This window comes from Hemitrygon akajei, chromosome 3 (genome assembly GCF_048418815.1).
Source record: "Hemitrygon akajei chromosome 3, sHemAka1.3, whole genome shotgun sequence".
NCBI lineage: Eukaryota > Metazoa > Chordata > Chondrichthyes > Myliobatiformes > Dasyatidae > Hemitrygon > Hemitrygon akajei.
This window is the reverse complement of record NC_133126.1, coordinates 52,028,773-52,044,268: the sequence shown is the minus strand read 5'-3', so window position 1 is coordinate 52,044,268 and position 15,496 is coordinate 52,028,773. Positions and strand designations below refer to the sequence as shown.

Below are 15,496 nucleotides of genomic sequence, written 5' to 3'. Positions count from 1 at the left end.
AATTTTTCCATGGATATTTTGGGATAAGTAATAAATGTTGGCCTTGCAAGCCCAGTTACATTCTACATATACTGCAATTTCACATACAAAAATATGAGACAGTTGCTTCTCTTGGCCACGTTTTGTGTTATGTGAGGAGAGAAATCATGAGAGAATTGAATTTTTAAAATACCTTTTAGGCTACAGATGTAATACTGTGTACTACTGATCATCACATCTTTGCTACTTGCAGAAAATGAGGTACTATCTTCTTGTTTGCAATTGGCTACACCACAGCAGAAGGCCAAGGACAGACAGGTTAGTCGAAGAATCAGAGTGGGGTGTCAAAAGGCATGTAACTGGAAACTCAGGATACCACTGTAGAGAGTGAACAAATACCATGCAAAATGGTCACCTCATCTAGGCTTGGTCATGAGCACTGAATGCTGGCAACAAGAGTGTAACACATGGATTTGTGGATAACAAGTTCAGATGGAATGAGAATCAGTCACTATGTACAAATAAGTCATTCATCGAGTTCTCTAACTGGAAACTATGGATGAATTGAGATCCAATACCAGATCTGGATCTGAGACATTCAAGCTGGGTTACCTTGACCTGTAGAGGAAATCTCAGCACAGCCTTTGTAAAACTGTCAAGTTATCAGGGATACCAAGATACCAACTGGCCTAGAGTTCCAGACAGCCGTGGCATAGCTTGCATGTTATGACACGCAACAAAGTAGGGTAGTATTGCTGGCATCCTTCATTGATGAGCTCATTGCATTCTGTGCATGGTTAAAACAGAAAGTCAACAAAATGACACCATACACCCCAAAAACTTCTGATGCACCTGTACCACTGCAGACAACAAATCAGCCTTCCTAACAGTAAGCCTGCAGAAAGTGACAGGACAAAGTAGAATCCCTGTCCTCAGATCTTGAGTGAATCAGCTGGTGGGTGAAGATATCTTTAACTTCTCCCTATTCTATTCTGAGGTTCTCCCTACTTTAAGAAACCATTATCCCAGTGCTAAACAAAAGTAAAGTAGCACCCCTTGATGACTACCATTCTCTGCCTTCGACCATCACGATGTGTTTTGAAATGCTGGTCATGGCACACATTAACTTCAGTATCCCAAACGGCCTTGACCTACTACAAATTTTCTAATGCCAAAACAAGCAGATTGCATCTTCCTGGCACTACACCCATGTCTACAACATTTTGGAATATTTGCATAACAAAGATACCTATGCCAGTCCCGTTTATTAACTATAGTTCAATACTGAATACCATTATTCCAAAAACTCATCTCCAAACTCCTAGGCCTAAGACTCGGCATGCCCACCTTCACCACCCAATCCCCCCACAACTGGATCCTTGCAAGGACAGACAGCAACACATTCTCCACCATTATCCTCAACACCTGTGACCCATAGAGCTGCATCCTCCTTCTCTCATTTTACTTCCTATATTCTCATGTCTACGTGGCCAGATTCTGCTCTACTTCCATTTGTATGCCTGCAGATGACATTACTGTGGGCAGAATCTCAAACAATGACGAGATGGCGTACAGTAAGACAGAATGTCAAAACAACAACCTCTCCCACAATGTCACAAAAATAAAACAGTTGGTCATTGTTTTCATGAAGCATAGTGGAGTACATGCCCCTATCTGTATCATTGAGGTGAAGATGGTTGAATGCTTCATGAGGTATAAATATCACCAAGAACTTTTCCTAGTCCAGCAGCATGGAGACTAGGCCCAAGAAAGCACACCAGTGCTTCTACTTCCTCAGAAATTCAATCTGCCCCCAATGACTCTCACCCATTTTTAGAAAAACACCACAGAAAGCATCATGCCCGGATGCATCATAACTTGCTATGGACACTGTTCTATCCACAACTGCAATAAATTGCAGAGAGTTGTGTATGTAGCCCAGTCCATAATGAAAACCAGCTACCCACTACTCACCATCTACGCCTTCTGTTCTCTCAGGAAAGCAGCCAACATACCTTGTAGTATCAGAGGAAACATCACACTGAACCACGGTTACACTAAGATCAACAGTGGCTACTGTGCTATTCCACACCCACACTTCAGAAAGTCTTATCACCTGGCTGTACTTCTATCCCCAAGTATAGGCAGAAATTGGAGACTGCAGCGTCAGTAGTGAGGACCACGAAGGTATGGACAAGGGAAGCACAAGGGCGCTTACAGGACTGCTTTGAATTGGCGGACTAGAGTGTATTCAGGGATTCATCTTCCAATCTGTACGAGTATGCTGCAGTTGTTACCAACTTCATTAAAATCTGTTTGGAGGAATGCGTGCCTATGAAAACTTGCTGTACATTCCCAAATCAAAAGCATCGATTATACCAGTGCCTAAGAAGAGTGATGTGAGATGCTTTAATGACTATTGTCCAATGCCCTCACATCTATGGTGATGAAATGGTTTGAGAGGTTGGTCATGGCTAGAATGAACTCCTGCCTCAGCAAGGACCTGGACGAACTGCAATTTGCCTGTCACCACAATAGGTCTATGGCAGACACAATCTCAATGGCTCTTCACACGGCCTTTGATCACTTGGATAACGCAAACACCCATGTCAGGAGGCTGTTCGATGATAATAGCTCAGTATTTAACATCATCATTCTCACAGTCTTGATCGATAAGCTACAGAACCTGGGCCACTGTACCTCCCTCTGCAGCTAGATCCTCGACTTCCTAACTGGAAGAACACAATCTGCACGGATTGGTGATAATACCTCCTCCTCACTGACAATTAACACTGGCGCACCTCAGGGGTGTGTGCTCAGCCCGCTGCTCTACTCCCTCGACAACCATGACTGCACCGCTAGGTATAGCTCAAATGCCATCCATCAATTTGCTGACAATACAACCATTGTTGTTAGTATCACAGATAAAGATGAGAGGGCATATAGGAGTGAGATATACCAGCTGGTTGAGTGGTGTTGCAGAAACAACCTTACACTCAACGTTACTGAGACAAAGGAATTGATCAAGGACTTCAGGGAGGGTAAGACAAGGGAACACGAACCAGTCCTCAGAAAGATCAGAATTGGAGAGAGTGAGTACTTTCAAGTTACTGGGTGTCAAGATCTCAGAGGATCTAATTTGGTCCCAATACATCAATAAAGAACACAAGACAGTGGCTACCGTAAATTCCAGTGTATAAGCCGAGAATTTGGACCTAAATTTTGGTCCTAAAATTAGGGGGCCGGCTTATACAGAGGGTGTCAACTTTGGAAAAAAGAATACACGGAAGACAGGTTGTATTTATTGGCTGTTTTTGAGTCAAACTCATTCCACTGTCAACGCATGAATTCTTTGAATGGTTTGTTTAAACTCACGTCTAGTGGCTGGAGCACAGACATCAAACCACCGGGGATGACTGCAATGTCCGTATTTTCAGCTTTCAATGCTGCTTTTGTCTCACCCGACAAGTGCGCTTTAAACATGTCCCAGACAAGTAGTGTCTTTTCCTTCCTGAAACCTTCGGGACGTTGATGCCACACCTCTTTAACCCACTTCAAGCAACCCGCTTCGTCCATCCAGCAGCGTTCTTGAACATAAACAACACCCCCCCCCCTCGGGAATTTTCTGAGCAATCTTTGTTTTCTGTCTCAGCACAAGATCATGTCTATTCATAAATCGGGAGCACCAACTTCGCGTAGCTTTGAAATTTTCGCTGACCTCACGGTGTTTTTTGTCCCATTTCAATGCCTAAACTGGAATAATTTCTCTGGTAACAATGTATCCAGACGATCGCTAGTGATTCACCCACTCTAAAACTTTTTCTTCCAGTTCTGCCCACTGGCATGTTTTCCCACAGTTTGTACATTTCGTCTTTGGCATGTCCTCAGCATGTCCTCTGCCTTTCTCCACTCTCTCACTTGTTTCTCATTTACACTAAACTTCTTAGCAGCTGCAGAATTATTTGTTCCTTTAGCAAAATCAACAACCTTCAGCTTAAAGCCAGCATCATATTGCATTCATTTTAATCTCTTGTACATGGTGGTCACAAACTCAATACTGAGTACACGTACTGATCCCGCCACCCCGTGTTATGTTTTAACGAGATTGTGATGGGTGCTAAATGGTTTTACGGGAACTACATTTCAGATGATTCTTTTCCATTGGAAACCTAATCCAAAATTTCTCTTCCTGATTTATTTATTAAGAATTCGCTTAGAATGCTCTACAATGTGTAGGCCTGTTTTTTTAGCAGGTACTGGTTCACAAAATTTCCAGGTTCCGGATCCAGTAAAGCTGAGTACTGGCATGAGATCTTGTGATCTTTTCTGGTTAAATCCAAAACCTCTACAAAAGGGGTCGGCTTATACAAAGGTAACATGAAAAAGTCACTTTTTTAACCTTGAAAATGGGGGGTCGGCTTATTTATAAAATAGCACATCCTTGCTATTGGCCCATGAGGTAGTGCGGCATGGCAGCAGCGACCTTTCAGACCTAGCGTTACTTTAATTTTCTAATCTAAGTTTGATACACAATTTTCGATTAGGGCACATGGATAACAAAGCGGCCATCTACCATTGCCAGTTACTACTACAATACAGAGATCGCCCCAAAACAAACCTTCACAAAGATCTGCTGGCTGAATTACATGACCTTGGCTTGCTGCGGGGAACAGGCCTACATTCCTCAGACTCGCTTGATGCTAGTAGCCAGAGATGGAGATGTTGTAAGAGATGTGCGAGGAAGCGGAAGCAAGGCAAGCAAGCAGGGGTCCGTGCCAGGCAAAAAGCGAACCCTAGCCGGCCGGCTCTCCCGTCCATTCTACTCTCCAATGTCCGCTCCCTGGACAATAAAATGGACTACATCCGACTCCAACGAAATACTCGGCGGGAGTACAGAGTCTGCTCTGCGTATGTCTTCACAGAGACATGGCTCACTGATGGAATTTTGGACGCGGTCATTCAGCCGGATGGGCTCGCCTTGTTTCGTGCGGACAGGGATGCAGCTCCCTCCGGTAGGACATGCGGTGGTGGTGTATGTATTTACATCAACACGGAATGGTGTATAAGAACTCTGTGCTGGTTTCCAGACACTGCTCATCGCTAGTGGAGTTTCTGGCTGTTAGATACAGACCATTTTATTTGCCACGGGAATTCACCTCTGTTCTTATATTCGGTGTTTACATTCCCCCCAGCGCTAATGCTAAGGAGGCGCTCTGTGAACTGTACGGGGCTATTAGCGAACTGCAGAATGCACACCCTGATGGACTGTTTATTGTCACCAGTGATTTTAACCACACGAACCTCAAGTCAGTGCTCCCCAAATTCCATCAGTATGTGGACTTTGCAACGAGAGGGGAGAACGCGTTGGACCTTGCTTATACAAACATCCCTGATGCGTACTGGCAGACCCCGCCTCCACCTCGGTTACTCAGACCACATCTCTGCTATGCTAATTCCATTATACAGACCGCTCGTCAGGTGCTCGAGACCAGTTCAGAAGCAGGTGAAAACCTGGCCAGCAGGAGCAATCTCTGCTCTTCAAGACTGCTTTGAGCACACTGACTGGCACAAGTTCAGGGAGGCTGCAACTGATGGCGACTCTACCAACATAAAGGAGTACACAGCTTCAGTGACCAGCTACATCAGCAAGTGCATTGATGATGTTACTCTGTCCAAGACCATCACTATATGCGCTAACCAGAAGCCATGGATGACCGCAGAGGCACGTGCGCTACTGAGGACCCATGACTCTGCCTTCAGAGCAGGCGACAAGGCAGCTCTAACAACAGCGAGGGCCAAACTGTCCCGAGCCATCAGAGGGGCAAAGCATGCACATGCCCAGCTAATCCACAATCACTTCCAGGACAGCGGCGACACACGGCGCATGTGGAAGTGCATCCAGGACATCACCAATTACAGGACAACATCACCTGACTGTGCAGGTGATGCCTCCCTCCCAGACGCGCTGAATAACTTCTACACCCGGTTTGAGGCTGAAAATGACATGGCGGCGAGGAAGTCCACCCCTCCTACAAATGACCAGGTGCTGTGTCTCACTGTGGCCAATGTGAGAAGAACCCTGTGCAGGGTCAACCCACAGAAGGCTGCTGGACCAGACAACATCTCTGGTAGAGTGCTCAGAGGATGTGCAGACCAGCTAGCAGATGTTCTCACTGTCATCTTCAACATCTCCCTGAGTAGCGCCACCATTCCAACGTGCGTCAAGGCCACCACCAGCGTCTCTGTGCCGAAGAAGTCTTCAGTGTCCTGCTGAAATGACTACCGTCCCGTTGCACTTACATCCATCATCATGAAGTGTTTCAAGAGGCTCATCATGAGGCAGATCAAGACCCTGCTGCCCCCCTCACTGGACCCCCTGCAGTTTGCATACCATCCCAACCACTCATCAGATGACGCCATTGCCATCACCCTCCACCTGGCCCTAACCCACCTGGACAAAAAAGACACGTACGTTGGAATGCTGTTCAAGACTTCAGTTCAGCATTCAACACAATCATCCCTCAGAAACTGATTGGAAAGCTGAGCCTACTGGGCCTGAACACCTCCCTCTGCAATTAGATCCTAGACTTCCTGACTGGGAGACCTCAGTCAGTCCGGATCGGAGGCAGCATCTCCAACACCATCACACTGAGCACGGGGGCTCCCCAGGGCTGAGTGCTCAATCCACTGCTGTTCACTCTGCTGACCCACGACTGTGCTGCAACACACAGCTCGAACCACATCAAATTCGCTGATGACACGACCGTGGTGGGTCTCATCAACAAGAACGACAAGTCAGCTTGCAGAGAGGAGGTGCAGCTGCTAACAGACTGGTGCAGAGCCAACAACCTGTCTCTTAATGTGAACAAAAGAGATAGTTGTTGACTTCAGGAGGGCACGGAGCAACCACTCCCAGCTGAACATCGACGGCTCCTCGGTAGAGATTGTTAAGAGCACCAAATTTCTTGGTGTTCACCTGGCGGAGAATCTCACCTGGTCCCTCAACACCAGCTCCATAGCAAAGAAAGCCCAGCAACATCTCTACTTTCTGCGAAGGCTGAGGAAAGTCCATCTCCCACCCCCCATCCTCATCACATTCTACAGGGGTTGTATTGAGAGCATCCTGAGCAGCTGCATCACTGCCTGGTTCGGAAATTGCACCATGTTGGATTGTAAGACCCTGCAGCAGATAGTGAGGTCAGCTGAGAAGATCATTGGGGTCTCTCTTCCTGCCATCACAGACATTTACACTAGACGCTGCATCCGCAAAGGAAACAGCATTCGGGCTCTCATGACCAGACTATCTAACAGTTTCTTCCCCCAAGCTATCAGACTCCTCAATACCCAGAGCCTGGACTGACAACCTTCCCCTACTGTCCTGTTTATTATTTATTGTAATGCCTGCACTGTTTTTGTGCACTTTACACAGTCCTGTGTAGGTCTGTAGTCTAGTGTAGCTTTCTCTGTGTTGTTTTTTTACGTAGTTCAGTCTAGTTTTTGTACTTTGTCATGTAACACATGGTCCTGAAAAACGTTGTCTCATTTTTACCAAGAACTGTACCAGCAGTTATGGTCGAAATGACAATAAAAGTGACTTGACTTGATTTCATGAAGAATTTGAAGAGATTTGATTTGTCACCTAAAACACCCAAAGACTTCTATACACATATAGAACTATTCTGAAATGCTGCATCACCATGTGGTATGGGGAAGGGCGCTACTGCACAAGACCAAAAGAAATTACAGAAAGTTGTAAAATTAGTTAGCTCCATCTTGGGTACTAGCCTCCACATAATCCAAGACACCTTCAAGGAGTGGTGCCTCAGAAAGGCAGCATCCATTAATAAGGACCCCATCACCCAAGACATGCCCTTTTTTCATTATTACCATCAGGAAGGAGGTACAGAAGCCTGAAGGCACACACTGTGGGGTTCAGAATCAGCTTCTTTCCCTTGCCATCCGATTCCTAAATAGACATTAAACCCATGAACACTACCTCACTTTTTAAAAAAAATATTATTTCTGACTTGCACTATTTTGAATCTCACGATTTAATATACATAGATGTACATGCTTAATGTAACTGATGTACCTATTTTTTTTCTTTCTCTATTATCATTGAACTACTGCTGCTAAGTTAACAAATTTCACGACACATGCCAGTGATAAGCCTGATCCTGATTCTGAACATAAGTACCACTCCAAGCTGTCTTTCTCTCTTCTCTCCCATTCCATTGGGCAGAAAATACAAAAGCTCGAGGGCATAAGAAAACGAATTAAGATGAACTCTTGATCTCTCAGTCTACTTTGTCACGACCTTTGCACTTTCTTTGTAACCTACACTACACTTCCTCTGTAACACCATATTCTGCATTCTGGTTTTTATATTGTACACCTCGATGTACTTAAGTATGGAATGATCTGTCTGGATGATACGCAAACAAAAACTGTTCATTGTATCATGGTACAGGTGACAATAGTAAAACAAATAATTACCATTTAAAAGACAAAGATAAAAGTGAGAATAAACCAGTCTTTCCTCAGGTAGTCAGGTTGTTATGAATGGGGTACCACTTAATTCAGTGCTTGGGCCCCAGCTATTTATAATCTGTATGATTTGACTACAAGAACCAAATATCATATTTCTAATTTGCTGATGATGTAAAACAAGATGCTATTGCAAATAAGGCAGAGGCTGTAAAGAGACTTCATGGGATATATACAAGCTTCATGAGATACTGAGATGATAGACGAAATAAGTATAAAAAATTGATACTTGATCAAGTTTATTGGACAACATTTTTTAAGAAGGTGAATAGTTGGAAAACCAGGATGTTTAAGAGGACCCAGGCATCCTTGTACCTGACTGATGAGAACTGAGATGCAGAGACACCAAGGAATAAACAAGACAAATGCTATTATAGTGAGAGGATTTGAGTAAAGTAATACGGATATCTTACTTCAATTACATAGAACAAGATCATACCTGCAGTAATGTGTTGCATTTACACCTTCTTACCCATAAGATGATACACTGTACTTGCCACAGGAGGAGTGTAACAAAAAAAAATCACTGGATGACAGCTTTATTGTGGAAGACTGAATAACCGAGGCTTGTAATCACTGAAGTCTAATAGAATGAAGGACCATCTCTTTGAAGCTTAAAAAATGCTTACAGGTGTTGACTGTGTGAATGCAAGGAAAATATGTTTGCACTGCTAGACAAGCCTAGGAGGGTTCACTATATCAAAATAAGATAAAAGTTGTCCATTTATGGTTACCTTTGTTCAGAGGGTATCAGTTTTTTGAACACAGTGACTCAGCATCCACAGGATTCCAGAGCAGATAATTTCGATCAAAACAGAAACTAGATAGTAGAGGAATAATGCAGCAAAATGCAGGCAAGTTAGATGGTAAGTCATAAGCTTGATGCAAGGTGAAAGAAGCTTGCAAAGTCAAATGGCTTGGTCTTGCACCTCTTATGTATTAACTTCACTTACACTGCAGTGCAGATTTTTCTCTCTCAAAATCGTATTCCAGTTTGACCTGAGATTGAAGTTTTAAACTGCTTGGGTGGTTTTGTTACCAAATGATTATTTCTGACAAAGACAAGAGGTTTGTAGTAACTTAAAATTCAGCCATTCTATCAATTGAGTTATTTGGTGGTGGTAGCACACAATTAGAAAATCCATTTGAATTCACTTAACATCCATCTAGATTTCATGTAAACTGTTTTTAATAGAATAGCACATTGAATACAATTAAGACAGTTATACTTAGCTGTTATCAGCTATTTTGTTCTGATTTTTTTTTTAATCTTTCCTGTATAATTCTCTTAAAATGTTTTTTTTTCCTCAGCACACTTAGATTTATTCTGGATTTTATCTTAAACAGGAGAGCTTACCCTCAGAAAAAAAACACTGACGTCCATAAATAACATTACAATAGATCTTCTATTTATTTCATGGGTTTTTTATGGTCTTTTCTTGCTGTGTTCCATCTGGTTTTGAGATCTATAAAACCTGTTGCCAATATAATAATTTCCTGTCCTTTTCTCATTATGTGGAAATGAACAAAACAGTAACATTTGTGAGGTCACATCCTCCAGAATCAAAAGTTGATCATCCTAGTTATATTAAAAAAGACGCTGTCCACATGTTTTTCAGTAATACCCCATTGACTGAATGATTTGAGCCATGGACAGATGTACAGAAAAATCAACTGTGGTGACAGATTATGTATATTTAATAAATATCCAAATTAATGTTACAGGGAAAAATCTTAGCTCACAAAATTCACTATTACTTCAATGAACACAGTACATCAGCAACATTAATAAAAAAACATTCCCTTTTCATTTTGTATTCTATTTGAAAATGTCTACTGTGGTCAAGAAAATCACTCTAAAAGCAGTTACCTACCTTTCATGCCACTGCCCTCCTCTTGGAATGTGTTTCGTGTTACTGCTTGATCTTCAAGATGTTCACTCCCACCACTACCAGAAGAAGCAACACTGCTCTGTGGGGAGAGAGGAGCATGGTCTGACGGGATACACTGAGGTCCTCTTGCTCGCAGGTCTTCATGGGACATCCATCCATGACCTAGAGGCTGATTTGGCACATTGATTGGTGGGGTAAGAGATACTGAACGCTTCAGAGGACTGTGGTGTGTCTGGCCTGAGAGAACTAGAAAACATATTATAACATATAATATTATTTATTCAAATTAATCAACTGTCAAAGTCTAATATCCATAGCCTACCAGATATGGCACTATTAAACACGTATTCTTGCCAACATCATAGATGGCTTTTATTAAGTTCCGCTGCTGTAACAATTTTACATTTAGATCTCGATTTTATTGTCTCATTCACAAGTTGATGTTTGATTATACACATGATATCATAAACCTATTAGCTTTTTAAACACAAAATGGACAGAATGACAGAATTCAATAAGTTCTGGACTCAAAGATGCATTAGAGGCTAAGCAGGTCTAATGCCATCTTATTAAAAGCTCTAATTTAATTCATTCAAAATAATTTCTATAACTAAACAGTAAGTAAACAACTTCTTATATGGAAATAGTAAGAACCCAACTCTCGTGATATTTCAGTCCATGCATATTCAAAGATTTTGAAATGCTACTGGGTGGAAGACGGCAAAATTGATCAACAAATCTGACATTCTAGGCAAAATGCAAAGACCCCAGTGCTTCTGTTTTAAGCATTAAATCTTAGAAAAGATTTAACATAAAGTAATAATTAATATCAACCTAAAAGACTAGTATTTTAACACAATTTTCCAGAATTTAAAAAGCAGGAACAGAGAACTATTAAAATTGTCATTTAACATGAGAATCTCACAATTGAGTCAGTCAATAGTCAAAATAATGTATGCCTTGAGGCAGTTATATGCAATTCAATTACCTTCTTTTGAATAACCAAAGAGGCAATCAATAAACATGAAGTAAAATAAAGAGCTTTTATTTCTAGCTGCTGAGCAAGAACATTATATTAGCTTTCAGTGTAAACAAAACAGCATTCATTACTTTTCTAGAAGATAATCTAGAAAAGATTATTTACAACTGAAATCTATACTTTCCTGCTGCCTTTTAAAAATCTCTCTGACTTTGGCTATTCTGCTACAAAGATAATTTAATACACATGCACGAAACATAACCATGAATAAAGGAATAAGGTCTAATTAAGGACTAGCTTTGAATTGCTGTATTTCCTAGGGATAATTATGCCTGGAATTTATACTGAGATGGGAGTAGGGAAATAGATCAAAATGATTTCATTTGATTTTTTATTTGAGGTTTATGCAAACTATTTTAAATTGTTGTAACAGAGACATTAATCGCATTCTGGAAAAGAAAGCTCCATAATCTCTGAGAAGATCTGATGTCAGGTTACAATATTTGTGTAAAAGTGAAATTACATCCATGAATTTTAGTCAAACTTTCCAAATTCTGAATTCAAATTTTCTACAATATTCCTAATGTGCATACATTACACACTGCATATTAGTACAGATTACTAGGCATATCATAAGAGTGCAACATCTAAGACAATGTTGCACTCTTCCATAGGCAAAATAACTTCAGTTATATTAACATGAGATTTTATCATGGCCTAACTAACTTAACATGTCAGCAAAAGTCAACTGAATTAAACATTACTTTGCAGCATCTCAATGTAGACTTGCACAATTACCTTTTCATGACAAATAGTGATATAATTTCTCAGCAAAAAACCCATTCAGGTTGGGAACCATGTATTAATTGCATTGCCATTTATCAAATACACATATTGGTTATAATTAAATATAGATTGATTCCAGTTTCTACAAAAAACTTACATAACACTAGAAATTCTTTACAAGTCAAATGTTACAAAATTATGTTTTTTTATTTCCACAATATTTGCAAATCAATACGACCTATATTTAAAAAGTTGTTTAGACACTCAAACAGCTAGAAAAGAGAGCATAGTTTGATGTTGCCCAAAATTTTATGTTAAGGTAGCTGTTTTAAGTATCAGTAAAATTATGGAAGAAAACAAATGTATAGCCTTCCTTGCAAGTGCTCTTGATTGTGTACTATTACCTCAAAAACATGAGCAACTTTTGTTAGCCAAATTAATTCCACTATTTTCCTTCTATTTTGTCCCTCCTTTTTAAAAAAAAGTATATTCAATAAAACAATACAGAGTCATGCAACAGTGGATTTGAAATTTGACTATGCAGGGTCTCTACCAGCAATGATGATGCTTCCAAGGATTCATGACATATATTTTGTAAAATTTCAAAGATCACGAGAAATTTGGGTTATTTTGTTGTTGATCTTCATTTGCAAGGGGAAATGTAATGTATGACTGTACCCCAAAGAGAGTTAAAACTGAAATTTCACATGGTGGAAATGTATGGTTAAAGAAAGGAATCCCTGGACTTTCTGAAACTTCAGAAAAATCACAGCTTCAAATAATAAAGCTGGCCAGATGTGAAATAAATACAAATTATCTTTATCATTTTAAAATACAGGAATTTTACAATGCTTTGGTTTACATAATTAAAAAATAAACAAGTTACATGTCACAGAAGTAGGGTAAGGTGCCAAAAACATTGTTCAGCAGCAGCTCCTGCTTTCAAAAGTACAACTTGATAAGAACTAAGTGGCCTTTTTTAATCATTTAATAACAACAATGGCACTGGATTTTACAATAGCTACAACATTTAATATTGAATCACCACAAAAGAGGGTCAACTGACCCATTTGGTCAATGCTGACTACCAGCAGAATAATCCCATCATTGGCACTTCCCCTTGTAATTCCAGACTTTTATTTTAAACTTTCTCTTGTAACTTGGGACACAAAATCCTAAAATCATTCTTGTAAATCTACTCTACACACCTTCTGAGGTCAATATATTCATGAGATAATGCTAGGAACTGCTCTCAAAGTATGGCCTAGAGATTTTTAAAAATTTATTTCCACAAATGCTCAGAGCAATCAAGTGATCCACATCCATGAATTGTTACAAGTACCATTGTTTTTGATTTTCACCATTCACAAATAGCTCGTCCTTTTCTGGTCCAGTTTTTCATCATACTCAAATCCAAATACCAAGGTTTTGCTCATTTAACAATTATATCTTTACAATCTGACACCTTGCTCTTACAATCTAGGGCCACTAGAAACTGCAAGATCTGATTATTTTGTTTCATAGTGACACTCCACTGATTGGTTACAACTTTCAGCCACTAAGTAATTGCAGAGAATGCTTACTATCTTGACTTATCTTGACATGTTTCTTAGTTACAATTTCTTATGCTTTCCTTTGCTCCTGACTTAAGTAGACTCAATCTTTCTCTAGAACCAACCCCTCCACCCACTTTATTCTTAATCTACACATTTCTTCTTGAGATTTTCCTTAACTTTTCCAGACAATCCAATTCATGCCTTCTTTTTACCCTCCCCCCATTTCACTTATAAATGCACTCTGAAGCTGCTTATACTCATTTATCGCTTGATCTACACTTCCTAAACCTAAGGTATGCTTCCTTTTTTCTTGAGTAGAGACTCAATGCCTCTCATCAACCAAGATTCCCTAAATATGCCAGCCTTGTTCTTCAACTGGTGTCCTTGAACTCTTGATATCTCACTTTAAAGTCCTCCCACTTTTCAGATGTTCCTTGACTTTCAAATGATGTCACCCAATTGACCTCTGCAAGTTTCTATCAAAAATCTGCAAAACTGGCAATAACTCGATTTAAGACCTTATGTCCCACCTTTCTCCATGACTATTTTTAGAATGAATAGAATTATGGTCACTGGACCCAAAGTTCTTGCTGACCAACATTTCATTCATTTGCCCCAACTCATTCCACAACAGGAGGTCCAGTGCTATGCCCTCTCTTGTTGGGCTTTCTGTATATTGATTAGGAAAAGTTTCTTGGACACATTTAATAAATTCCATCCATCCAAATGACTGTCAACTTTAGGGAAGTTAAAAGTCTCTCATTAATACTACCTTATTACTCTTACAGCTATCTACAATCTCCCTACACATCTGCTCTTCTAATTCCTGTTGGTTTTCAGAGGGCTTTTAATAATTCCATGATCATCCCTTCCTTGGTTTCTAACTTTTATCCAAATAGCCTCACTGGCCAATCCCCCAAGAATACTTCCAAGCACTGCTGTTGTGCCCTCTCATCAAAAAAATGCAACAAGCACCCCCCATCCCCTCTACCAGTTCCTTTATCATGTTAGTGATGTCTATACACAAGAACATTAAGTTGCCAATCCTGCTCTACTCTTAAGCCAATCCATACTGAGATTTTTCTTAACTGCTAAACCTCTTGGATTGAAATAAATGCAGTTTTTAAACTAGTCTCTCCTCTCTCTTTGCCATACTCTTGGCTGTCCTGAATACAATCACAATGACTACAGTATTTGCCCCCAATTTTTCATTTCTGCTCAGTTACCCAGGTCCTACAATTTCAAGTTTAAACCTTCCCAAGTAACAACAGCAAATTATCAGCTAAGAATACCGATCCCCTCCAGTTCATATGCGACTACTGTTCTAATTGCAAGTAAACAGTTCACCAGCCTACCTAGCACTGACAGGTCCACAATACAAAACCTCACACAACACACATTCTCAGATGTAATGCTAAGATTAAACTCTTGAACTTAATAGGTGCCCATTACAAATGTGATTACATTTTAATTTAACAAATATTTTAGCCAAATATTACATCACAAATGTACAGGTTCTAACACAAAGAACAAGTAGAAATGAAAACCGCAATCATGAAATCAACATAGCAATGAAATCTTCTGGAATCCTTGTTTCTAAAAACTATTTCCATTTTTGTTTTTAAATTATTTGGTACACCAGAAAATAATTATTTGAGACTAATTAACTGGAATATTGTCAAAATAACTATGCTACAATATTATGCCTGCTCATCTTTTTTTTTTAAAAACCAAGATTCAATTTATTACTCTGTTTC

General features: G+C 40.2%; 1 protein-coding gene across 6 annotated transcripts in view; it reads right to left on the bottom strand.

The window, feature by feature from the left end:
* The window catches only part of samd4a (sterile alpha motif domain containing 4A), a 237,053-nt gene that overhangs the window by 140,842 nt on the left and 80,715 nt on the right, over positions 1–15,496 (bottom strand). For 5 of the 6 annotated variants that reach the window (XM_073039876.1, XM_073039878.1, XM_073039879.1 and 2 more), the window contains exon 4: positions 10,401–10,664. The exons of the other annotated variant lie outside the window; for it this stretch is intronic. In XM_073039876.1, the coding sequence (XP_072895977.1) occupies positions 10,401–10,664 (264 nt within the window). The remainder of the gene's footprint in view (positions 1–10,400; positions 10,665–15,496) is intronic. 6 annotated transcript variants of the gene reach the window in all.